The sequence below is a fragment of the Plodia interpunctella genome, chromosome 11 (genome assembly GCF_027563975.2).
Source record: "Plodia interpunctella isolate USDA-ARS_2022_Savannah chromosome 11, ilPloInte3.2, whole genome shotgun sequence".
In the NCBI taxonomy this organism is placed as follows: domain Eukaryota; kingdom Metazoa; phylum Arthropoda; class Insecta; order Lepidoptera; family Pyralidae; genus Plodia; species Plodia interpunctella.
The window spans coordinates 681,972-709,523 of NC_071304.1; the positions used below are offsets into that span (position 1 = coordinate 681,972).

Here is a 27,552-nt window from a genome sequence, read left to right on the forward strand (position 1 = left end):
TAAACTAACTGTAGTTGAGGTTCAATGTCCCCGTCAAGTTCCGTCAAAATGATGGATGGTTTCTAACTTAACCTGAGAAGTGGTCTATGGTTGATCAGTAACTATCAACCATAGACCACTTCTCAGGTTATATGGAAGTTTTACAGCGCTGTAAAATTATGTATATGATAAATTTCCAAAAAAAATTTGTCGTTGTCTGCATAAATCTTTCAGTATGACTGGATTCGTGCGAAAAGTTTGTGGTAGCCCCGCTGCTTATCGTCTCTCATAAAGCTCACGCCATCCTAACTTCGGATTAAAGTGTATTAATTTATTACACCAGCAGATAAGTTGTGGAAATAGACAATCGTTTAAGCAAAATCCGTACTTACGTCAGATAATCCAATAAAAGGAAGCGTGTAAGAATTCAAATTTTCAATCAGTCTAAAGTTTAGTAAAAATTACTGTAATAAATATAATATGAATAGCCCGTCTCATCACTTTCTGATAAACAACGTCATATTAATTGATCTGACAATTACATAAATACTGACAGATACACTAAAGTATTAACTCACATAGAGTGGGATAAGTAAATAATAATATATTAGGACAAATCACAGAGATTGAGCTAGCCCCAAAGTAAATTCGAGACTTGTGTTACGGGATACAAACTGAACGATACTATATTTTATAACAAATACATATATCGATAAACATCCAAGACCGGGCCAATCAGAAAAAGATCATTTTCCATCATGATCCGACCGGGGTTCGAACCCGGGAACTCACGGTTCACAAGGGTTGGCTGATGATGATGACTGACAGATAAACTAACTATTAGATATAGAAATCTGCCTAATCTTATTTGTCAGGCTTATCCAACACTCGTGAAACACAATTTTGAAATCTGTCTATATTTTTCATATAGGCTTTTAGTAGTATGAAGTATGTATCAGCAAGCGGTGACACCAAAAATGTAGAAAATAAATTGTCCAGTCTCACCGACTCTCTGGCAGCCGTCTGCATCTTGTCCAGGATCTCCACCTTCTCCTCCATGCCGTACAGATTGGGAATGTCTCCCGTGTTCAGCAGCATATTGATATCTTCCACCATGCCTTCGTACATTATCTAAAGGAAAAACAGGAGATAAAAGAAAAAAGTATTTGGTATTGGTACGCATGACGCACGTGCGCGATATACGCGAGTCGAATAATTCAGGATAGCGAGTTCTGTTTTTTTTTATGTATAAGCATAAAGCACCCATGATCAGATTTTTTTCATTATTTAAATTTAGTTCAAAAAGTATGTGTGACAAGTATATTCAATAAACACATTAGAAGAATACTTTCCACTCTCTAGTGAACAATACTGGCGCTCTGCGGCAGCGGCAGAAACCGACAAACACTCAGATGGGTGAGGAGAAGCCTTAAGACTTAGATTTAAGAGACTACAGAAAGGGATGCAAGAATTTAAAAGAAAGAGATGTAGGACGACCTTCCTTTTCTATTAAACGTGCATTCCCTCCCTGCGGCAGGCCTCACCTGGTTATCAGCGAAGAGGAACACCATAGGCTTCCCAATAATACCAGCTTTCATCAACATTTTGCGGATGTCGTCTCGCCATTCGTTCTGACCGTACACACGGGATATCTCGATCTGTGTGACGAGATAATGTTAAACGTATAAATATAAAAAGCCACAAATTTTCTGTGAATGAAATACCCTCGCATCTTATAATTTGTAGCAGACGTGGCTCCATTGATCCGTCATCCTCCGTTGCGTTTACGTCTGTCGACGGGATCGGCACAGAACGCGAAAATATGTGCAGTTTCGTCGCATGTCAATGTTGAAAACTATGTAAAACAACGGAGCAGCGACGCGTTGCATCGTCAAGTTGTATGGAGCAATGGAGCCGCGTCCTAAGGCTGTATATTAATTTTCATTACTAACTTCGCGCCTTGAAATTAATACCAGATTTTACTCTCTCTAGAACACAATGTATCTCAAAACTTAAGTATATTTTCGATTATAGAGTGTATTGTTAACACTGGTGTCACATTACGTTCAAGTCGCGTTAAGGCATCTGACATGTCTTTTACGAATATCTTCATGGGGTGACAATACAACTCATAGACATTTGTGAACTAAACAATCAACCAGTGTGTAGGATTCCCCACGATAATTTCACTAGAAGATCCAGTCAGGTCATGTGACACCAGCAGGACTAGAACCAGGGTCCTCAACCACTGGACCACCACGGCACCAATGTGTTACCTGAATGACGTTCATCTCAAGAATGCTGGCAGCCAGTTTGACGGCACTACTTCGACCGCTACCTCCGACTCCCACAAGCAATAGGTTGCCTGAAACGAAAAAGGGTTACTTAGTATGGTTCAAGTTTGGTACAACGTGTGAAAGAATAAAAATTAGGATGTTTGCCTGGTCAGTAGTACAAAATAAAATAGTTTAAAAAGCACTAGAGAAACACGCTTTTATAAGTGCACGTAACGCGGTCAAAGTTCATTACAACAACTTTCAAACACGTCAATGTTCCATCATGAAGTTACAGTTCATATCTTCTGGCTCCATCATCAGATCAGTTCGTCGGTACCATATTATTAAAAGCTTTTATTTAACTTGCAATGTGTGTACGTATGATTGTTTGTTTGTTCGGGTCAATTTTGAGGCAGATATCTTCAACCGATTGAGCTGAAATTTTGTATACACGTTTAGTTTGGATGACAATAAATGATAAGCGTGACGTCATTCGAAATCCAATATGGCGGACCATCCAAGATGGCGAAATAGTTATTTTTAATGCATTTCTACAATATGGGTATCAAATGAAAGGGCTTGAGAGTAACTCGAAAAATAATATGACGTAATTCGAAATCCAATATGCCTCCAATAATCCATCCTAATATCCAATGTAACTATCAACTTATAACCTCATTATACACAATTTATATGATCATAAAAGCTTGTCGCTGATCATAAAAGTTCGTCAGTACCATATTATTGTATTGTCATCAAAACTACATACATACACAGCTGACAATTTTAATGACGCTACGATTCTTGGAAAATGGTTAAATTAGTTACCTTAGATGGCATTACATAGTTATTTACATACCTACAAGTTGACTTAATAAAAGCATGTTAATAATAAAGTGAGTACTTTTGAGTATAAAGAGAACGAACTATCCAAGTACAAGTACAATTAGCAAAGTTGACGACCTCGGTGGCGCAGTGGTAAAGTGCTTGCCTCTGAACCGAGAGGTTCCGGGTTCGATCCTCGGTCGGGTCATGATGGAAAATAATCTTTTTCTGATTAGCCCGGGTCTTGGATGTTTATCTATATATGTATTTGTTATAAAATATAGTATCGTTGAGTTAGTATCCCACAATACAAGTCTCGAACTTACTTTGGGGCTAGCTCAATCTGTGTGATTTGTTCTAATATATTTATATTTATAAGTAAGTACCGTGTATTTAATTTTTGGTACAAAAAAGATAATTATATCGTACCATTATCCTGTAGAAGCACGCGCGCACTCCTAGATATGTGATCGAGCGCATATCGGAACATCACAAGCGCCATGGGTGAGGAAGACACCACATTATACTCGTCCAGGTAGTACTCCATCTTCAGCGCCATGTCCTCCAGATCTATCACCTGGATAGAATATTGATAAGGCACACTGATGCATTTATGTACTGTAAAGGCATATTGCAAATATAAAATTATCCTTATATCCCTACAATTAATATAAAGCTCACAGAGACACTCCATTAGGCAAGTATTCAGATCAGCAATGCTTGGCGTTATTTTTAACTTATTTTATCCTAACTAATATCTTTTTATGTAGCTCTCAGGTCCCACTGCTGGGCAAAAGTAATATTATAAATGTGTGAGTAAGTTTGTTTGTACGATTGTTTGTTTGTTACGTCTTCACGCTCTATCTACTTAACAATCTTCTTAAAATTTTGCATACATGTAGTTTGAAGTATGGAGAAAGGCATAGGGTACCTTTCATCCCGGAAAACTAACGCGGGCGAAGCTGCGGGCAGAAACTAGTCCTCGATAAAGATGTGCAATTATTATATATATTATAGTTTATTTAGGCATTTCTTCTAAGCAGTGATCATTACAAAACTCTCGTAGTTTCTAGCTTTGACAAATATATCTTTAAAACTAGACGTTAAAACGTTACCGAGAAGGTCTAGGTTTCAGGATAAAAACACCTGCAATATCCGACTAACCTGGTCGTAAATCTTGGGGTCAGCATCAGGCTCCATATAGTTCCCGAAGAAGATGTTGGCGGGGTGGGACCTGTTCAGCTTCTCCCCCTCGGGCACATAGCCGGTCTCGGTGAGCACCTGGTCCATGTGCACGCGGTAGTTGGCGTACACCGCCTTGTACACCAGCTCGAACAGCTTCTGTCTGTCGAGTTATCAAATACTTTCAACACAATTGGCCACTTGACTTAAAAGATAAAATATATACATACTAGCAGGCTGTCCCGGCTTCGCTCGGTTAAAACCATAATAAAACTATCTTAGAAATCACCCTATATAGATAATGAGATTTAATTACTACTTTATTTCATCCTTACATATCATTATATACTTTTAATATATATATACATATATTCCTTATCCTAACTAATATTAGAAATGCGAAACAAAGTTTGTTTATTTATCTGTTATAACTTCAAGCTTTATCCACTCGACCAATCTTCTTGAAATTTTACATGCATAATTTGAAGTACGGAGAAGGACATAGGGTTCCTTTCATCCCGGAATTTACGCGGGCGAAGACGCGGGAAACAGCTAGTCTAATATAAAAATAAAATTTCACTTTAAATAACTGAGCCCTTCGGTATCTCCCCATTTCGGAAGAGGGATATCTGTCTCCAGATTTTCTTGTTGCATACTTCGCTATCACTTGAAAATGAATCTTATTACAATAAGCTTAAGACTGATTTATATTTGCGTTTTTCTCTGAGCCGCCAGGTCAGCTGCCATTACATTCGTAATAAATACGGTCACCATAACGAGACGCTAAGAAAATGAATAATATTAAAGTCGCCAGTATGTGTATGAATGTACCTGTCACTCTCGTCGATAAGCCGGTCACAGAAGACGCGGTACGTCTCGTGTACCCACAGCAACACCAATTTGTTGATCTCCTTCAGGTGAGTGGAGGGCACCAGCAGAACGCCCTACGTTCAACAAAAATAAATATAAATAAATATATAAATATATAATAGGACAAATCACACAGATTGAGCAAACCCCGAAGTAAGTTCGAGACTTGTGTTATGGGATACTAACTCAACGATACTATATTTTATAACAAATACATATATAGATAAACATCCAAGACCCGGACCAATCAGAAAAAGATCGTTTTCCATCATGACCCGACCGGGGATCGAACCCGGGACTTCTCGGTTTAATGGCAAGAACTTTACCACTGCGCCACCGGGGTCGTCGTCGAAGTTGAATATATGTAATGTAAAAATACCTTGATGACTCTTGCAAAGTCCCGCAAATTGAAGAGGTAGTGACACTTGCTGGGGGTGGGCAGGAATGAAAGGGTCACCGACTTGTACACCTCCATGGTTGCGGAAACCACCGCCTAAATGTGGGCACAACCATCTTATTTACTTTCTGATATTCACTTCTTCATAGTCGTATTCCTCATGGCTGAGGGTCGTGGTCATTACGTGGAATAAAACACACACAACAACTTTCTTGGCATTATTAATGGAGTGGTGTGCCATTGCCTTCTCCATTTCACACACAAGTTAATAAGAATCAACCAGTGTGCAGATTTCCTCACGATGTTTCCCTTCACCGGAAGCAAGTGGTGGACGATGAAAACTACTATACATGAGTCAGATTGGTATACAAACTAATATGGCACGAGTAGAATATGAATCTGAACTTTCGATCCACAGGCGGGCGTACTTTTCATAGACCACCACTTGCTTCCGGTGAAGGAAAACATCGTCAGGAAACCGGCACACTGGTGGACAGTTCAGTTTCCCAGTGTGTATGCGACTACCTGCCACTAGATGGCGGTAAGTAGTCGTAAAAGTCATGTCATATGGCTTTAGGCGACTTGAATAAAATCTGACACCAGTGTTAGCAATAACACACTCGATATGATGATGATCTCAGTCATCTCTTCTTCATCTTTACACAACTCCCTCCTAATGATTCGTGTGGGTGGCAGAAACGAAATGCTACACTGCTTTTTTTTTCTTATCAGAACTACTGAGCGAATTGAATGGATTCGTAGGAAGCTGCCATCAAGTCAGTACCCAAACACCTTGTGTTTCGGCTCTCGGGACAGATAAACTACTATAAAAATTAAAATAAAATAAAATGCGTTTATTTCAGGCACAGTCCATACTGTTAGTAATACAAAAACTTGAATTAAAACTAAAACTTGAATGTTAGTAATAAACATACCATATTTAATAACTACAGCCATTATTTAACAACTTTGTAATATATAATATATTCAACCATCTATAGGGTGCTTAGTTTTCCATCCCGTTTCGCGTTATGTAATTGTATTTTGCTCATTAATTTTCTTAAAATAAATTAACCCTATCGTGCCTACCTTGCCGGCCCTGACGAGCGTGTCGTTGAAGCCCTTAGCCATATGCCAGTCCATGATGGTGCAGAAGATCTTGTTCAAGGTGTTGTCTTCGAAGGAGTCCAGCGTCACCAGGATCATGTGGCGCGTGAGACGAGAGGAGATCAGGTTCGACCCACCTCCGGGGGGCAACATGGCGGACACGAATAGCTGGAAATATTTAGTTATTAATTTATGTACACAACATCCTTATCCTTACGTGTTATAAAACACAGTCCTCTGCCGCGTCTATCTGTTCGCAATAAATTCAAAAACTACTGGATTTTCATAAGGTTTTCACCAATAGGTTCCTGAGGAAGGTTTAGGTGTATAATTTATTATGTTTTTACCCGAGCGAAGCCGGGACGGGCGGGCTACTTATTTCTATAGAAATATATATTAAAGGGAATAGCAGGGCCTATCTTCTATCAACCACCGTATTAGCTTAAATTTACGTTATGAACAATCTGGTGTCTTAATTTTGCGTGTATTGTTGTCTTGAATAGCAATCACATAAGTATTACTAATCACACAATTATGCATTGGTCTTCATCAATATAATTAACCGAGTCGGCACGCTAAGAAAAAGTGTTACTTAGAAAAAGATAATTAGAACTGATGATAACTCACGACATCCACCACTTCCTGCCTCACCATCTCTTTGAGGTCGTACCAGTGGCCGTGGTCGATCCACTGTCTGATGAGCTCCAGCGGAGGCTGCGCCCCGTACACCTCCTTCTGGGGCATGCTCAGATCGTCCACGAATAGCACGCACTGTTAATAGAAGGATGATTTGTTAATCATAAATCTATTAGATGAAACAGTGGTCCGATATCGGAGTACTCAAGGAGAACCTGAGGTGTAAGCCCTCTTAATTAACAGTGTTGGTGCCTATCATGCCAGAAGGGCCTAGGTTAGGACAAGAAAGAGTAAATATGAATGTATATACCTTTTTCCCCATAGAAGGTCCAAATACTCCTTTTCTTCTTCTGTCCACTTTCGACATTATAATGTCTTGAGTCTGAAATATATTTACATTTTAGTACTTCATAGTATTAGTATCTTCAGTATTAGTAAGTTTCCGGTGAAAGAAAACATCTCGAGGAAACCTGCACTCTGGTTGATTATCAACTTGTGTGTGAAGTGGAGAACGCAATGATACACCACTCCATTAATAGTGTCAAGAAAGTCGTTGTATGCTTTTCAATCCACGTGAAGCTAACGTAACTCTTTGGGAATGCTATTATTGCCTTTCAACTGCCAAGGCCAATCATCAAGAAAGTCGTCCTTATCGGTGGAACAGCATCAATTTCTATCTATCCTCTGGCATAGAATTTATCTCCGTATACAACTTTATCTCATTTTCTTACGACTTATGCACGAAATTACTAAAACTATAAAACACCAGTGTTAGTAACAACACACTCGACAAGAAAAAAATATCTTTAAATTACACACCTGGTTAGCAGTCGTTCTGGCCGAGAAGTTGATGGTGTTCGTGATGTACCTCTCCTTTGGCAGGGAAAGCAGGAAGTTCTGCACTAGTGAAGATTTCCCGGTACCGGTCGGACCCACGAACAAGATGGGAATCTTGGACTTCACCATCTTGGTCACGAAGAAGCGGAGACACGCGTTCTCATTAGTCAATATAATCAGGTCGTTCACCTGGGGTCAGTAAACAGAAATGTCATCATTAATAGGCTCAAAAGCTCTATGGCCAGGGAAGCAATCGAAAAAAATTGTCTGATGAGAAAGACAATGAATGATAATAATCAAGTGTTTCAGGACATTTTGTGATTCAAATCTTTATTAAGTTAAAATCTGACACCAATGTTGGCGATAGCACACTCGATATAGACTCATTAGAAAAAGAGAAACTTAAAGTTTTACCTTGGCGTTGGCCGGCAAAGGAACTTCCTTCTCCAACTCGACCCAGGGTATCCAGGTGCCGTTGTTCCTCTTGTCATACACGTAGTCGAAAACCGTGTCCTTCTCTCCAAACAGCTGACTTTTGGTCAGCTTGAACGACTTAGGTTTCGGGTATGCGGCGTTGTTTCCTTCCAGCATTTTGCGGAAGAACGAATCGAATTGCTTGCGGCTGTCCGCTGGATATAACATGTTGCATTGATATAGAAGCTGGTAGACAATTATTAGCATTAAGTTGTACCTATTATATCATCAAAGTGCAATAAGCTTTGTATATAGAACATAATAAGACAATGATGTAAAATAGAATTAATTATTTCAACAAAAAAACATTTACAAGAAAAACTTAGTCTGAGATGAAATTCGTATTAAAATTATAAATGGGTATGCTAGTGTGTTCGTTTATATGATTGAGGTGATTTTATATATTAAAATAGTTGTATTAAAGTAGTTTATTATATAATAAAATAGTTGAGTTTACCAGTCATAGTGGGGCAGAGACCCCAAATGAGGACGAAGACGAAGATATGCTGCAGCCACATGGTGCTGACTTGTGTCTCACCTTCCAGCATACAAGTGAATAAGCGGGTCAATGACTGTGAAGAAAAGCATTCATATTTTTTTATTAGCAAGAGAAACAAGCAAACTGCACAATTGATGGTAGGCGATTAGTTTCGATTCAAATCATTCCTCTTTTTCTTTGCGTGTCGAGTGACTTGAATAGAGTGGGAGAAGGAGTAGACGAAGAAGAATAAGAGTCGAGCGACTTAAATAAAATCTGGCACCAGTGCTAACAATGACACAATCGACAAGAAGAAAAATATTAGGAAATCCTCATTATCACATTGTAAAAAAAAAACTCACAAAGAACTGGTGGATCTCCCCCACGGACACAAAGTGGTGACACCTGGCGAGGAACTCGAAGACAGGAGGCACGAGCCACTCGATCAACTCCTGGAAGAGGTCGAACTGCTCCGGGATCAGCTTCTTGCTGAGGTGGGTGTTGTATGATGCTAGGAAGGCGCGCCAACCTGCGAATAATAAAAGGAGTTGGTCAAAATTCAAATTTTAACAAATATTATAAAAGCGAAAGATAATAAACAAAGGTTTTATCTACTCAACCAATCTTCTTAAAATTTGGTATACATATATTTAGGAGTATGGAGAAGAAATTTACGCGGGCGATACAAATTGACATATGTATATTAATCCAAGTTAACAGTAGTAATGTTTTTTTTGGCGAGTTACAGCAAAAGACACGTGACAACTACCCGACGCTAACTGTTTACGGACAATGTTATGTCTTTACCTAGTTGCTCAGGTTCCATATATATCATGCCGCAGCGAGACACGGTGGCCGGGGATGCGAACTCTAAATCAGCCGGCTCAAAGATCAGGTTCATTTTGTTTGTCATCTGTAAGATACGCTATACTTTCAAATTCGAAATTCTTGATTCAACATAATATGATATACACCACTTATTGTGTGATGAAACTAAGTCTACTGCCGGCTTTAAAAGCGCAGGTGAAGTAGCGGCAATTTCACAGCAGGTACTATTATTATTGAATATAGGTTAGAGATCGACGATTTTCTAATTATTCAGTTTCCTTCACTACATCCTTCCAACATTGTCATCATTATCTTTACATTTTCTACCTTTTAGGGCGTGCCTTCGGAAGCACGGAAAGGTATTAGAACCAAACCTGTATGATCTCCCCGCTCATGAGACACAGCTTCTTGTTGTCGTCGAGAACGGTGTTCATGTTCTCGATCCACACGGCGTCCACGGGCCCGTCGAACAGGATCCACTTGCGGTCTCTGGTCACGGACATCGCGTACTCTCGGAATGCTATGGCGAGGACGCCGTCAGACCTTGGCAATAATCAAATTTTAGTTTTAGACTTAATATAGCACCAGTCACTTTGACGTTAACGTTAACCTATAGGCTGCCGCCTATTACATAAAACGGCGGACTTTGCGTTGTTGTGCGTTGCTTAAAGTTAACGTCGAAGACTGGTACAATTGAGGGTAAGTGTAGCCAAGGGTAGGACTGGCCACAAAGGGAACCAATATTAGATTTTTTAACTTTACATTTAGGCTGGACAATAATTTTGCATAGGTAATAAGTATTCTTGCCACTAATGTTCAACGAAGATAAAATAAACAAAAATTGTAAACGAATCGCATTAAAAGCATCCGTGCCTTATTTATGTATGATCTCTGGATAAAGGATGTAGTTGGCGCCGTACTTGTGTCTCGGAGGCGACTTTATCAACTGCATCGCCCTCAGAGAGTCTGATAGACACTGGTAACACACCTTAATGGGATTAGACACCGACGATACTGCACAGAGTCTGCTAGACGCTGATGACCCTAGCATTTGTATACATACCACTCGTGAGACGCAGGATCAAAGCAGCCGTACAGCTGTCCCATGGTGATAGCCTTCGGGTTGAGTATGCGGTAGATGGCCCCGAACTCCTTGTGTCTCGGAGGCGGCTTCATCAGCTGCAGCGCCCGCAGGGAGTCTGCCAGACACTGGTAAGCTTGTGTCTTGCCGCCCATCGGCGGACCCACCACCATGAAGCCGTGACGGACCAGCATCATTTCGTAGATCTGTGTCAGACGAATATGATGTATTGATGAAAAATGTGCATTGAATACTTTTTAACCGATTCTCAGAAATCCTTCGAAAGAACTATTGGTAATAGACATGACATCTCATCACACGCTTAAATATATTAAGTCTCATCTATGGCGCAAAGAGTTATCATTATTACTTGACCTAGTATTTTCTAAATAGAATTTGAAGTAAGATATAGCGAATGCAGCATATAAACAATTATTGATATCGGTGTTTTGTGTTTTAATACCTGAATAATCTTCTCAAGATACCACTCGGTAGGTTGCAGGTTGCGTTTGTCCAAGTCTATCTTGATGCACTTTAGCAGTTCAGCGCGATCAGGCTGAGGGATCTCCACGCCAGGGAACAGATCAGAATATATACCCGCGAATAAGGGCACGTCCTGAAAATACATTTTGTTTTATTTAGTAATGCACGTTAGATTCCAACATTTATTCAAAAATTGTTGGCAATAAAAGACTACAAGCAAAAAAACAGTTCCCTTACCTGTGATAAGAACTTAGGCATATTGACATCAATGATAGCCCTAAGCACCAACTGAGCTTCATCTTTCTCCGGATAATTCTTCTTCAATGCTCCAGAAGCCAATAGTACGGATTTCACGGCGCGCATGCCGTAGTCGTAGTGGTTCTGAGAAGAAAGCTGCTCCGAGCATAGTTTGTAGGCTTGCACGATCTTGCGGGCTAGACTGGGGACACATAAAAAAAATACTTATAGACTAGTGTCATAAATGCGATAGTCTGTCTGTGTATCTGCCTTGATTTTGAAAAATCTTCTGTGTAAATGAAAACACAAAAGATTATTTCTGACGTAAGTGAAAAACAGGAAATAGATGTTGCTGTGTAAGAGAGTAGAACAGTGGAGACGTAGAGACTTCTAGATAAAGTAAATTACGATATATCTTCAGGTTATGCGAAATTAGGACACATTGTACATACTACAAGACAGTTAAGAAGGAAAACAAAGATTTTAGTACTATCATACCCATTGGACTATTAGGACGAAGGATGTGACTTACGGTCCGGCAATAACGAAGCCATTTGAGTAAAGCGTGATCTCTCCGATCATGGCGTAGTCCGGTACCATCATGGCCACGGTTCGGAATAGCACCTTCAGGTTATCTGGCAACTCCGTACGTCCCGCATAACTATAGAATAGAAACGTAAAAATGTCTTACTTTTCGATTTATTGTCTTAGATTTGTTAAACGAATTTCATCAAATCCATCTGGGCTATTGAATTGATATTTGATGCGTTGTTTGATACCATTTTCCAGCATCCATCAAGTATATTGCATAATGGATTATAAAACATTATTTCAGAACATAAATAAAATCTAACGTTAAAAAGACCACGCGTAGTATATGGTACTTGTGGTATTTAGATGATATAATAAAGTCAGTGCTTTCTCATGATTGAGATTCTTTATTATATCAAGAATAGTTCCAGAGATTGGCGCCTCCGGATTCTTCAAATTTATTTTATTATTATAGATTATAATAACTTACCCAGGATTCATAGTGATGAAGACAGAGCAAGTAGGATTCAAGCTGATCTCAGTACCCTCGAACACGAATCGCTTCTCTCTCCTCAGTATGGCGAGCTGGATGGACAAGATTTGCTGCGCAACCACAGATAACACCTCCAGTTCTATACGGTTGAACTCGTCGAAGCAAGCCCATGCGCCGGATTGAGCTAGACCCTGAGAAAATTATCCGATAGATAGATGAACTCTTTATTTACAGAAGAAACAAAGAATCAGCTCAAATACCACTTTTTTGTTTGAAAGTAAATCCAAATAGAAAGTGTAAGTATAGCTCGGTAAAAATCAATTTTTTAATCTTTATAGCCAGACTGTACTTGATTAAATGAATGCTAATTTGAAGAGTTTCAAAGACGAACCTTGAAGAATTTGCCGAGCGCTTTGTAATCCAAGCCGTCTGAACAGTTGAACACGACACACTTCTTGGCCACGGCTTTCGCTAGATCCTTGGTGGTCTCCGTCTTGCCGGTGCCAGCCGGGCCTTCGGGTGCTCCGCCCAGGTTCAACTTCAGGGCACTCATTAGGGTCCTAACCATAAAAACGGACAAAACTCCAACTAAAATAATTTATTTGCATGAATAGGGTAGGTTACACAGTATTCACATAATAGTTTAAGCAATGAACGTTATGACGTAAGGTATAAGGTTCAATATCAAATTCACCTGAAGCAGCGGTCGGTTAGCGGCGTGGCGACCAGCCGGCCGATGTTCCCGAGGTATTCGAACCCGTAGTCCACGTCTGTCGTGATCATCGAGCAGACTATGCGGTCGCCGCGCATGTAGTACCGCAGCTGCGATATCCAGTTGAAGTCTGTCACCTCTGACACGTTTTTGCCGACCATCTCTTCTAAAATTGAGCGGCCTGAAAATATAATTCATCCTATAATATGGTCATATTACGGGCATTTCCCATTTTCTGATATTGTGATCTGACAGATAAACTAGCTGCTAGACAAGTGCCTGAAGTTATTTGTTAGTTCGCGCTATCCAACATTTGCGAATGATAATTTTGATATGTTACATATGATAAGTCAGATCAAACTTCCAGCAATAGGTGAAAAAGGTCTTAAATGTTGAATTTTTCTTATTCATACATTTTTTGATGCAATTCATCAATTTCTTCTTGAGTTTTCCTCTATACCTGATACTTTAACTTGCAAAGCTGCGCCCCGAGGCTTCGCTCTCGTGGGAAATGTGCGTTAAAAGTACCCTATGTATTATTCCCGGTTATATTCGACTCGTGTACAAAATGTCATAATAACCGGTCTAGTAGATTTTGCGGGAAAGAGTAACAAACATACATATGTATGTGTCCTCATAAACTTTCGCATTAGTAATAATATCGTAGGATATGACAAAGTCTACGCAAGTCTCAAAACAGTATATTAAAAATGATCCAAGACTTCGCACAAGTTGATCTTTCTCTGATTGGCCCGGGTCTTGGATGTTCATCTATATATGTACTTGTTATAAAATAAAGTATCGTTGAGTTAGTATCCCATAACACAAGTCTCGAACTTACTTTGGGGCTAGCTCAATCTGTGTAATTTGTCGTAATATATTAATTGAATATTATATTAATGATAAATGAACCGTGCACGTCGAGCACGATGAGCGCCTCCACAGTGATCCTGTTCCCGGGCTCCAGCTCGCCCTGCACGAGGTACACCAGCCCCGTGATCTGCTGCGTGGCGCGCTCCACCATCAGCGGCAGCTCGTTGGCGGAGATGGCTTCTATGGCCTGCGGAACATAAAGGATATAATGACCGCTCCGAGTTCGCACGGGTGCAATGTTAACCGTCTTATTGTATCACTGTATTTATTTATTTTTTTAAAAACCGCATTAATTAATTTTATTATTATGGATTAATTAATTTTGTTATTATGAATAAATGATTTAGTATCAAAATAAATTTTAAAAAAGCAGCAAAATCAAAAGCCGAATTATCAAAATTATAAAGTTTATTTTTTACGCTGACTCGTCGAAGATTCGGATGCAATGGATGAACACGCCAAAATATATAAAAAAACTCGTCATAATGTCTCTAACATTATGACGAGTTTTTTATATATTTTGTGACAACCCTGATCGCATTGTCAACGACAGCGCGGCATTTTTGACTTTATAAAGACCGCTTGCATGAATTCCTATTTATTATTTTGACGACCTCGGTGGCGCAGTGGTAAAGTGCTTGCCTCTGAACCGAGAGGTCCCGGGTTCGATCCCCGGTCGGGTCATGATGGAAAATGATCTTTTTCTGATTGCCCCGGGCCTTGGATGTTTATCTATATATAATATGTATTTGTTATAAAATATAGTATCGTTGAGTTAGTATCCCATAACACAAGTCTAGAACTTACTTTGGGGCTAGCTCAATCTGTGTGATTTGTCCTAATATATCTGGGTCAAGTCGATCTAAGGATGATAATATTGATATGATAACTTGCGTAATAACTTAAGACAGAAGGCATCTTAAGTAGGGAATAAATAAATTAATCGACTTGGTATGAAATGGATCTCACAATTTTTTACGGTAGAAACACTGAGTTGCGAGACTTGGGTTTTTACAGTATGTTTTTGATGGCATTTATTTATTCTTGAGCAACGGCATGATAAAAATTTTAATATGAGAGTTCGATGAATGAACAAGCTATACTTCAGTGGTGTACTGCACACAGGAGCCGGTCTGTACGATCTGCCCGGGCCAGCTCAACACCCAGTCCTCGCGCTTCACCACCGCGTACTGGTTGACTGACTCCGTCGCGACGTCTCGGAGGCTGATGATCATCTGCTGCTCCAGCTGCTGCAGCCAGCGCTCCACCATACCCTGATATTGAAATGTTTAGAACGACCTTGGCTTCTTCAGATTTTTTTTATAACAATAAAGAAAATTGTGAAATTATAAAAACATATAAAAAATTAATTCAAAATGTGGCTAAAATAATAATAATAATAAATAATAAAAACATTTATTTTCAAACTTAAAAATTCCACACATAAAATACTTAAGAACTAAATTTTAGTCACTTTACAATCTATACAACACATTGGATTTCACATGGGTGGACGTCCAATGAAAAAAGCAATGACCTACTCACCACTATTATATGTCAGAAGGTCATGTAAATCGTGCCAAATGCTTTTAGCCGATTCGAGTGAGATCTGACACTAGATTTTAGCAACAACACACTCGAAAAGAAGAAGAAAGTTATAACCAATAATCGCAAAGACAAAGACAACCGTACCTTGGCATCAGCGGGCTGTATGCTAGAAGACAGCTTGACCACCTCACCCTCCGCGGACGCCATGCCCACGATCTCTTTGTTGGCGTTGAAGTCCAGCGTGTAGATGCCTTCGAAGCACTTCTTCAGGTGAGGCTGCACGCGCATCGGGTCCTTCGTCTCGGAGAGGATCTCCAGAAGTTCGTCGTTGGATAAGAAGAAGAATCTATGAAGAATAAAAATAGTAAAAAGGATTTGTTTACACTGCGGTCGTGATATTACATAACCCTGAAATTCCCTCATTGCGAGCAAGTTCTGGGTGATCTCTGATCTGATGAGAATATTATTTCTTCTCTCTCTCCCATCTTCTCGTTCCGGCTGTAGGACTGAGACACATCCTAAGGCAGCAGCATGCAAGGATAAGCGTAAAAAATATACCTCCATTTTTTTGGAAATTCGGCTATGATTTCACAACACTATGTCTGCATAACGTAAACCCTTCTTGAATGCTATTGAGCATGCTGAGCATTGGATTAAGGTTTGATGTGAAGACAGTTAGAGAGCTGGGGAGTGACATAGGCTACTTATGGCCGCAGTCGAAGCCGCGGGCAACATCTGCTAAGAAACTCACCTGGGGAAGAACAGCCTCTTCTTCTCCAAGTAATCATTGAGTCCCCTCTGGATATCATCAAGCAGAGCATTGCTGTACTTCAGCTTATGCAGCAGTCCAGGGTAATCCGTAGCTGGCAACACTTGCGGCTGCTTCTGTGTGGCCGTCATGATGAGCTTCCACTCTTTGTCCACGTCGCGGAAGTTACGCGCTTCCGTTGGCATCTGACGCATGATGTCTTCAGATGAGAAGATCGGCTCCAGGTACATCCACGTGGCTTGACACTGAGGGAAAGAAGAGTTTATTTTGCGGCGACATCTATCGCGACTCATACACAAAGCCATTGACGAAACGCGAGAAGACGCTATTCCGAATCATGGTTCGACCATGATCAACTGCGCGTTTTAGTCAGACAAGTCTAAAACGCGCAGTTGACGTTTTCAAGATTGAATGAAAAAATACAACCTCCGACACGACACCATCGGACCCACATTCGGCTACTAGAGAAGATCTTCTCTTCATAGCGGAAAACCTTATCACTACGATTTGTATTAAACGTATATACAATACATATATCATATATTAAGAACAAATAGAGAAAAATTGACTAAAGACATAATCGAATGGCATCCGAGAAATGGGAAAAGGATATCTACTGAAAAGAGGACAAAAAGAGAAAGAAAATGTATACATATATATATTTATATACATAGAACTTTAAGTGTTTTATCGCATTATCTATGTAACTATTGTGGTCAGTGAATAAAGGCTTTTATTATTATTATATACAATATAAAAACAAGTGACACTTCTTCTTCACCAGCGCTTTGGAAACCGGCAGTAGACTTACTTTAAGTAATTTTTTGACGTCAATAAGTGATGTATGTCATCCTAAATTGAATAAAGAATTTTGAATTTGAATTGAATTTGAGACAGCTACTGGTGATCACGACCCTCAAATATGTGGATACGACTATGATGTTGATTATAAATAAATAGTCACCATAAGCCACTGGTCTAATATATCTTGCATGCTGATCAGTTTCTCCTCCCACGCCACCATGTCGGCCTCAAACGCCTTGACGTACGGCGAGCCGCGCATGGTCTGCGACTTCAGGATGTGATCGTCCAGTTGCTGCTGGATGTCGTCCAAACCAGTCAGGATACCCACGCCCGTGTCCCTGTAAATTAGGGTTACCAGTCAACCTGCACCGCGAAAAAAAGGTCTCGAGGAATTGGGTTAATTGATCCGTGAATGGGAGGACCGGTCACGCGACTGGTGATTGCGCTGGGGCTGGCCAACGTGACCTAGGAAATAATAATAATAACCAAGGAAATAATAAAAATATATTATTTACTTTAAACTTACCTCCGTGGTGTACAACATAGTATAAATAAATATATTAGGACAATAAATATATTAGTATATTTGAAATAAACAAATATTTTAAGGATGGGTTGCACAGTTAAATTTGACGTTATCTTTAATGTGCGTAGAAATACGCAAAGTACGCCATTTTGTCTAAACGTCAGGGGCGCGTGGGTTAAAATCAACGTCAAATTTGACGATGCAATTCACCCTAATCATATCCTAAATAACTCAAGGACAACTGGTTAGGTTCACATCGTTGACATTGTATACTTTTAGTGGATGGTGCACCATGTTTTTGTGTGATTTTTGAGGTATTGGGAAGTAAAATTGATCAAACATTAGTGTCACTAACCTGTAGGGAAGCACCTCGAACTTGACTCCCAGCCACTCCTCCTTCATCTTGTGCAGCGCGCACTCCAAAGAATATTCCTTAGCTGCTTGTTGTTCGATCTCTTCTAGCTATTATAAAGAAAATAACTAATTAAAATGACATAATTCTTTGTAAATATTGTATTTGCGAATCCAATACAAGTGAGTACATATATAGTTTATACTGGCTGAATGATTGATATAACAATTCAGAGCCGATATAAGCCGACTGATTGATTTCCAAATCGTAACTATATAAATAACAGTAACACATTCGATCATTACAAAATACAAGAAATCGCAAAATATCTATCCAGATTGCATCAAAGAAAGGAAGAAATGAATAAGAAGCGACTGTTGAGCGAAATGGCAAGTGACAGAGTTAAATGCAAAGAGTTGACATACCGTGCCGACCCCACATGAGTGGGGAAGGTAACAGCGACAGTACCTGCGGAGCGAAGACGTGCACGCCCTGGTCGACCATGTCAGCCAGCGTGACGTCATCCCCGTGCTGCACCTCCGCGCCCACCAGCGCGCTGATGCGGGCCCAGTGGCGCTCGCGCATGCCCTGGACGCAAACCACTGCTTTACTATATACTGTTAGGCGAGAATACATTAGATGCCCCATCTCTACGGGGTGGTAACTTCACTAATGCCGTGCTGTGATTGGAATTCCATGGAATTCCGTGGAATTGTCATTCGAGACTCGACATGTTTTCCTATTGCTCTTTTCATTTTAGATTTGTTATTTGATTTTGTATTATATATCCAAGTAGATATGTAGATATATTGTAATTGAGATAAAGTCCTAGTTTCATTTAAAGTATTTCATTTAAATATACATATCATCGATCCAATATAGAAAAATACCCATTTGTGTCTCCCTTTTAAATTATAAACCTTGGATTCCTCCAAAGGATCATAGTTTTAGAATGTTAAAAAAACATGGAATATCATTTTTCCAGTAAATAATATTGTAATTATTATAACGCATGGAATGGTAAAATCTATCTTTCCCAAACAATGGAATCTAGCCAGACCGACATTATGCCTCCGTAAGAATTGCATTTCACATTTCAACGTAACGCGAATACAAATGTTGCTAATTTAAGAATATAGGTATAGAATATTTATATTTATTAGAACTATTAATAAAATATTAAATAAATAGAAATATTATAATAATGACAAATTGCAACGCTCTTGCAGGTCTCATTTGTGCACTTTAAATGAATTAAAACCTAATGTATATATCAAGTGAGAGAATTAAACAACTATGAATGAAAGGTGAAGGTTATATCTGGATTAATATCCAGGTTATATTCTACCCGTGTACCAAATTTCATAACAAACAAATAAACAAACAAACGAACGAACGAATGAACATACATACATACATATATACATACATACACGCATCTTCACAAACCTTCGCATTTACAATATTAGTAGGATTTACACTGTTATGTCATAAACAGAAACGTATCGTACCTTATTGCAGATAGCGCAGAGCACCGGCAACAGAACCTTGAACTTCTCGACCCTATTCCGGACCATGTCCGCGATCCGCTTCGCGCCCGGGTACTCGAACAGCTGCTTGCCCAGCTTGATCAACAGCTTCCACCAGGCGTCGACGTCCTCCGATATTTGCTCAGCATTCAGCACGTGGAATGGCCCGTGATACCTGTAATAATAAATCTCATGGTATTTCACACATTTATTTCAAATTAAATAAATAAATATATTAGGACAATTCACACAGATTGAGCTAGCTCCAAAGTAATTTCGAGACTTGTGTTATGGGATACTAACTCAACGATAGTATATTTTATAACAAATACATATATAGATAAAAATCCAAGATCCGGGCCAAATAGAAAAGATCATTTTCCATCATTAACCGACCGGGGATCGAACCCGGGACCTCTCGATCCAGTGGCAAGAACTGCGCCACCGAGGTCGTCAATTAATATTGTAAACGGCTCGGTTCTGGAAAGAATATACATATTTAGCATCCAATAGAGCGTTGTTTTGCCATCGACACGCGAAAAAGAAGAAGAATGCAATGAAATTTTGCTTTAAACTTGGTATTATGTTTATGTTAGCAAATGTTTTACTGATACATATATAAAAATCTCGATTGGTAATTTCAAAAAATAGTATATTACACAAAGTCAAGAAACAAATCGTGACAATTAACAAAATACGCTCGAATTTTTCTTTCTTGTTTACATTTTAACTTTTTTCTAAACTGCCAGTGTTTTTTGATAAAATTCAGATTTAAAATGACAGATAAAAAAACATCCGTTAAAGTTAACTAAAGTTTGTTTAAACTCGTTTTTTTTATATTTTTAGCTTATTTTTCTAAACGGCCAGTGTTTTATGATAAACTTCAGATTTTGAAGTATTTCTCACCATTTCTCATAGCCATCGTAGAAGTCGTAAGCAGTATGCCACAGCTTGTGGAAGGGGTCGACGCCGTTGAGCATGGCCTGCAGGGAGTAGTACACTGACACCTCCTGATCTAACAGTTGTTCCTCCGTGATAATGTCCTCTGCTTCGTATTTGTCGTCCTGGCGGGAGCAACAAGTATGGCGATGTGATAGACAGAGACAGCGAAAAACTATAAGTTCTATAAAATAGTTATTGTCATGAGTTTTTATTGTAACGAACATATAAGTATCTTTGGTGAGACTGATATGTTTGTTACCATGTAGAATAAAGATAGAATCTATCCATCTAATACCAGTATAAAGATCCATGCACAGTAACTTAAAATGCAGTGGACTGTACTCACAAACAAGTTTATTACAAAAATGTCATTTTTGCTTACCAGCACTGTAACTTAAAATGCAGTGGACTGTACTCACAAACAAGTTTATTACAAAAATGTCATTTTTGCTTACCAGCACTGTAACTTAAAATGCAGTGGACTGTACTCACAAACAAGTTTATTACAAAAATGTCATTTTTGCTTACCAGCACAGTAACTTAAAATGAAGTGGACTATACTCACAAACAAGTTTATTACAAAAAATGTCATTTTTGCTTACCAGCACAGTAACTTAAAATGAAGTGGACTGTACTCACAAACAAGTTTATTACAAAAAATGTCATTTTTGCTTACCAGCACAGTAACTTAAAATAAAGTGGACTGTACTCACAAACAAGTTTATTACAAAAATGACATTTTTGCTTACCAGCACAGTAACTTAAAATGAAGTGGACTGTACTCACAAACAAGTTTATTACAAAAATGACATTTTTGCTTACCAGCACAGTAACTTAAAATGAAGTGGACTGTACTCACAAACAAGTTTATTACAAAAATGACATTTTTGCTTACCAGCACAGTAACTTAAAATGAAGTGGACTGTACTCACAAACAAGTTTATTACAAAAATGTCATTTTTGCTTACCAGCACAGTAACTTAAAATGAAGTGGACTGTACTCACAAACAAGTTTATTACAAAAATGACATTTTTGCTTACCAGCACAGTAACTTAAAATGCAGTGGACTGTACTCACAAACAAGTTTATTACAAAAATGTCATTTTTGCTTACCAGCACAGTAACTTAAAATGCAGTGGACTGTACTCACAAACAAGTTTATTACAAAAATGTCATTTTTGCTTACCAGCACAGTAACTTAAAATGAAGTGGACTGTACTCACAAACAAGTTTATTACAAAAATGTCATTTTTGCTTACCAGCACAGTAACTTAAAATGAAGTGGACTGTACTCACAAACAAGTTTATTACAAAAATTTCATTTTTGCTTACCAGCACAGTAACTTAAAATGCAGTGGACTGTACTCACAAACAAGTTTATTACAAAAATGTCATTTTTGCTTACCAGCACAGTAACTTAAAATGCAGTGGACTGTACTCACAAACAAGTTTATTACAAAAATGTCATTTTTGCTTACCAGCACAGTAACTTAAAATGAAGTGGACTGTACTCACAAACAAGTTTATTACAAAAATGTCATTTTTGCTTACCAGCACAGTAACTTAAAATGAAGTGGACTGTACTCACAAACAAGTTTATTACAAAAATGTCATTTTTGCTTACCAGCACAGTAACTTAAAATGCAGTGGACTGTACTCACAAACAAGTTTATTACAAAAATGTCATTTTTGCTTGCCAGCACAGTAACTTAAAATGAAGTGGACTGTACTCACAAACAAGTTTATTACAAAAATGTCATTTTTGCTTACCAGCACAGTAACTTAAAATGAAGTGGACTGTACTCACAAACAAGTTTATTACAAAAATGTCATTTTTGCTTACCAGCACAGTAACTTAAAATGCAGTGGACTGTACTCACAAACAAGTTTATTACAAAAATGTCATTTTTGCTTGCCAGCACAGTAACTTAAAATGAAGTGGACTGTACTCACAAACAAGTTTATTACAAAAATGTCATTTTTGCTTACCAGACAATAACAGTTGTCGTAAGAGACCATGTAACAAAAATGGTTGCCTGTAAAGTCGGTTTTACGGGCGAAGATTTTACGTGACAACGTCTTTTTACGCGCGCGGCAGACCGATCATAGTTGAGTGGGAGAGAGACGCAAGGCATTCGGGGGGCCTCTATCTCGTTCGGTGACTCATCGTAACGTTACCGGGCGTTACACTTTTTCATAAGTGACTCCCAGCCGCAACCTAATTTAAGACGTTGTCACGTCAAAAACATGTACGTGCTGTAAACCGTTGAAGAGCTCTCATAATAATGCATTGTCATGGAAACTGAAGCGACATGGGAAATTTGATCTGTTTAAGTCAAATATGTCAAATTCAACTTACTTTTGTTTACAGACAGACGAACATCGGGACAGGTGAAACTAAAAGAAAGCTTGTAAAATATCCACTCACCGTCAAATTCTTGAATATCTCATCGACCTTCTTCACCACGTCACTCAGCAGGTCCAGATTAAGCAGCGGCGGGTCGAACCTCCTGAACAGCTCCAACTCCTTCTCGTGCTTCTTGATCTTCTCCTCGAAGATCGCCTTCTTGCTGCGCAGCTTGTCTTCGGCCATCGTCTTCTTCGTGTTGAGCGTCTTGATGGTCAGGTCTATGGTGTCCTCCATGTCCAGGGGCCAGAGGAACACGCGCGTGTTCAGGTTGATGTCCTCGACTGGGAATACATCATTTGTTTTAATACACATTTTTTAAAGTAGCTATCAGATCCCACCGCTAGGACTAGGACTAAGACCTCCCCCTTTCACTTCACTTCATTCAGTTTCGTTCTAATTTTTCTACAACTACTGTTATGCCTCGCTAGATGTTGCCATCCCTTATCGAAGCCATACATAAATAAGCATATAAATTAAAAACAATTGAAATTACAATGGTGAACTTCATCCTATCATCATAATTTGTCCATCGTTCTCTAGGATGAGAGAACGATGGACAAATTATGATGATAATCATGTTCATTCCCAGCTGAGACGGCCGGAGTCTCGGAGTCCACGTAAAAGATAAACCTTCAAATTTTGACCTGCCACTTGTCTGACGTGACTTCTCTTTAGGAACACTGTTATTTCCTATCATCTACCACTTTTATTCACTGTTTTTACCATGCCTTTGATTATATGATCGGACGGATGCGTTTAGTTAAGGCATCTGACAAGAAATAGAATCGATTCACAAAAAGAAGGGCGGATATGGGAACGCTTTAGCCGAAAATCCGGACATGTAATTAAAAAAACAGACTCACAGTTCAAATGCGCATGCTCCATGAGGAACAGCACGTACTCGGCGGTTGTCCGCGACTGCGCCCGCAGCTCGAACATGGCGCGGTCGCGGCAGTCTGAGATGTAGTTGAGCAGCTCCACCAGCTGCGCCGTCGTCTCCGGGGTTTCCGACGACCGGCTCGCCATCTCTTCATACACGTTGCAGATGCTAAAAAAAATATACTTTTGATTATACTAACCAGAGACCAAGACAAGTTTATTCGTAAGACAAATTTAAAAAAAAAACCGCCGACTTTCACTATTCTTTTCGCTACAACTTTTGAACGGCTGAACCGGTTTTGATCAAACATATCTAAGAACCACCGCATAAAAATTAGCTATCAAATAAAAAAAGCCGCAACCAGATCGGTTCACCCGTTGGTGAGCCGTAGATCACCACGTACATAGACAGACAGATAAACACATTTAGCGGTCAAACTTATAACACCCTTTTTTGCGTCAGGAGTTAAAAACTAAATAGACGTGTGTAACCAAACGAGATTTCCATACAACATCCCGGCCCAATCTGGTTAATCGTTATCCTTACATATTATAAAATGAAGTGCCCATGTCGAATCTGTTTGTCTGTGTGCAATAAACGCTAAAACTAAAGGACGGGGTTTTTTTACGGTTTTCACGAATAGATAGTGTGTTCCTGAGGAAGGTTTACGTGTATAATTTCATGTTTTACTCGAGCAAAACCGGGACAAGCCCCTAGTATCACATAAAGTAGCAGAATGGGCCGGGCACGTGATGAGAGACAAACGATGTTAAGTATTTCTAATACGCACATACAATACATACAATACAAAATATCTTTATTGCCAATACAAACAATATCAGTACAAAATAATACAGTAGTGTATACATATGGACCAATAGCGGGCTTATTGCTAAACAATCTCTTTTTCATTGCAGTGTGGTTGTCGTCGCGTCACAATGGCGCAATGTGATTGGTACGCTGCATCTCACTTCGAATCGATTCGATGGTGAGAAGTGAAATGCAAATCCACACTAACTGGTCAGAAGAAAAATTGTTTACCCTCTGTTCCACTTTCTGTTGACCAAGATGAAGTGGTCGACTATGTGCTGCCGCAGGCCGTTGACGATGTCGTGCAGCGTGTCGTTGATGGGCCCGCAGTCCAACATTATCATGTTGAGCGGGATGTCGCGCCGCAGGAACACTATCTCGTCGCGCTGTTCTTCGTATTTGAAGATGCGCGCTGAGAAGTCCTGACGAATATCATCATTCAGATTTAGGTCTAATAAAACATTTTCGTAAATAGATATCACGTACATCAAAACATAATGCCATCAAAAATATGCTGTAAAAAACCCAAGTCTCGCAGCTCAGTTTTTCTAACCGTAAAAAGTTGGGAGATCCATGTAATACCAAGTCGATTAATTAATTTATTTAGTCCATACTTAAGGGACTAAACTTATTAAACTTGCGTAATAACTTAAGAAAGGAAGGTCCCTTAAGTAAGGACAAAAAAGATTAAAAGATTTTTAATATTGATATGAATTATCATATCAATATTAAAAATCTTTTAGGTTTTAAATAAATAGATCGACTTGGCCATCGCATGAATTTAACAACAGCGTTAGCATGAGCCAGATTAAACAACAGCGTGTCAAGAAAGTAAAGAAAACTACACTTTTTTGACATTGCAACACCAGTGTTGCCAGCAAACACGAGAAAGCGCCCTCATTGAATTTCTGTACATTCTTGACAGACTGTACAATTTTGTATGCCAAATACTACTACACGCTACTACTACTAGTACTATATATTACTGACGAAATAAATAAACTATTGATTTATTATAATTCGCTTCATTCGCATATCACACTGCACTCAAAGAACACACAGACAATACTATATGTATGTTGTGTACCAATTTTCAAACAAGTTAATCATGTTCAATCAAACGCGCAAGTTTATCTTTGAATGTATTGAATTTGTTTTCAGATTTTTAATAAGACGGTAATCAAATATAACACCACACCTACTATTGTGATAAATTTAATAGTGTTTTTGTTTGTTTGTCCGTCTTTCACGCCAAAACGTATATTGCATCCGATAAATTGAGAAGTCTAACCTTAAGATACGGCGGCGGTTCGAGCTTGAAGAACGCCATGAGTTCCTGGAACGCAGACCCATCCAGCAGATAGTTGAACTCTTCGAAGTTGGACAGGTAGCTGATTGGCCCCGGTCTGTTCACGTAGTAGTGGCCAACGGTCTTGTTCGTGATCTCCACCATGTATTGCTCTTCTGGGTATACGGAGATCAGGAATGGGTACGGCCGAGACACGCCTGTAGGGGAATACAATCATATTTAATCAGGTGAATACAAGATCCAAATATGTTAGTTGACGATTTGACTTAATACTTAATATGAACGAATGAATGACTTGGGAATTAGGATTCATTCATTAGGTTCACTTGTGTGTAGACGTCGGTTTACAAGGTAAAAGCCATGTCAGATGCTTTTATGCATCTTAAATAAAATCTGACACCACCAAATACACTCGAAAAAAAATAAAGATTCATTAGATAATGGAGATACGTTTCTGGGAAGAAATAATAATAATGATAGCTATTCCTCACCAGGGTACATGATACTGTCGATGCTCGGCAGCTGCATGTTGACGTTGATGATGGTGTGGAACCACTTGATGATGAGCGCGCGCATCTGGTCCAGCGTAGGCTCGAACCCCAGCTTGGTGGAGCCCGGCTGGCCCACCACCTTGATGCGCAGGAGTGGCGTCTTTATGAACATGTAGTCCCGGTACGGGCCGCTGTATGCGTTGCCGTCCTGAATTAGACAATAGTATTTTTCGGTTTTTTAGCTATGACCGTGGTCAGCCTTAAAGATAAAACTTTTGAAGATTCGCCTGTGATTTTACTACCGGCCGCCTGTCTGACGTCAACTCACAGCCACCCCCAATATCTCCAACAATAAATACCTTTTTAAATGGATTTGGTTATACATGTCACACACATGCTTTTTAACTAATTTTTGAATATAATAATGATATGAAAAAATTCTGGAATCGAGCGGGAAGTGAACCCGCGCCCCTGTCGATAGCTCAGTAGCTATCGAGACATAAATATCTTCCCGGACATAATCCAACCACGTCCTTTTGGCTTACCTCTTCCCCTACATCTATCCACCATGATAAATCATAAGTTTTGTCAAATGTAATTAAAATCTAAGCTTATTAAATTTTGTTAAACGAAATTGACCTCTGAATCTCTGGATCTGGACTCTCATTACATGTTTCAGTATACCTTTCGACCATGTTGACTGACTTGACTTACTTGTGTATTTACACTGTTATATTACTGATAAAAAATTATACATAAATTGTAATATTGTAAAAATTGTAAGCACTTCTGGCATAATAGGGACCAACACTGTTTGAATGAGTTTCTTTCGGCATTTCTTCTCAGCAGTGGTCGTTCCGAAATGTTAGTAGTTTGTAGCTT

The 27,552-nt window shown here is 39.1% G+C and overlaps 1 protein-coding gene across 1 annotated transcript in view; it reads right to left on the minus strand.

The window, feature by feature from the left end:
* The window catches only part of Dnah3 (dynein, axonemal, heavy chain 3), a 62,055-nt gene that overhangs the window by 29,070 nt on the left and 5,433 nt on the right, over window positions 1-27,552 (minus strand). Inside the window, exons 11-47 of the mRNA XM_053751562.1 lie at window positions 26,671-26,878; window positions 26,162-26,376; window positions 25,102-25,292; window positions 24,044-24,228; window positions 23,199-23,461; window positions 20,734-20,891; window positions 19,810-20,002; window positions 18,767-18,886; window positions 18,302-18,408; window positions 17,581-17,758; window positions 16,599-16,861; window positions 15,992-16,193; window positions 15,403-15,573; window positions 14,339-14,486; window positions 13,409-13,607; window positions 13,106-13,274; window positions 12,712-12,905; window positions 12,223-12,351; window positions 11,691-11,892; window positions 11,434-11,586; window positions 10,953-11,176; window positions 10,264-10,432; window positions 9,869-9,974; window positions 9,424-9,590; window positions 9,041-9,155; window positions 8,524-8,738; window positions 8,092-8,298; window positions 7,583-7,654; window positions 7,264-7,407; window positions 6,619-6,804; window positions 5,512-5,625; window positions 5,094-5,206; window positions 4,245-4,425; window positions 3,510-3,657; window positions 2,256-2,344; window positions 1,524-1,637; window positions 985-1,110 (exon numbers count right to left, since the gene is read on the minus strand). Coding sequence (XP_053607537.1) covers window positions 985-1,110; window positions 1,524-1,637; window positions 2,256-2,344; window positions 3,510-3,657; window positions 4,245-4,425; window positions 5,094-5,206; window positions 5,512-5,625; window positions 6,619-6,804; window positions 7,264-7,407; window positions 7,583-7,654; window positions 8,092-8,298; window positions 8,524-8,738; window positions 9,041-9,155; window positions 9,424-9,590; window positions 9,869-9,974; window positions 10,264-10,432; window positions 10,953-11,176; window positions 11,434-11,586; window positions 11,691-11,892; window positions 12,223-12,351; window positions 12,712-12,905; window positions 13,106-13,274; window positions 13,409-13,607; window positions 14,339-14,486; window positions 15,403-15,573; window positions 15,992-16,193; window positions 16,599-16,861; window positions 17,581-17,758; window positions 18,302-18,408; window positions 18,767-18,886; window positions 19,810-20,002; window positions 20,734-20,891; window positions 23,199-23,461; window positions 24,044-24,228; window positions 25,102-25,292; window positions 26,162-26,376; window positions 26,671-26,878 — 6,138 coding nt within the window. The remainder of the gene's footprint in view (window positions 1-984; window positions 1,111-1,523; window positions 1,638-2,255; window positions 2,345-3,509; window positions 3,658-4,244; window positions 4,426-5,093; window positions 5,207-5,511; window positions 5,626-6,618; window positions 6,805-7,263; window positions 7,408-7,582; window positions 7,655-8,091; window positions 8,299-8,523; window positions 8,739-9,040; window positions 9,156-9,423; window positions 9,591-9,868; window positions 9,975-10,263; window positions 10,433-10,952; window positions 11,177-11,433; window positions 11,587-11,690; window positions 11,893-12,222; window positions 12,352-12,711; window positions 12,906-13,105; window positions 13,275-13,408; window positions 13,608-14,338; window positions 14,487-15,402; window positions 15,574-15,991; window positions 16,194-16,598; window positions 16,862-17,580; window positions 17,759-18,301; window positions 18,409-18,766; window positions 18,887-19,809; window positions 20,003-20,733; window positions 20,892-23,198; window positions 23,462-24,043; window positions 24,229-25,101; window positions 25,293-26,161; window positions 26,377-26,670; window positions 26,879-27,552) is intronic.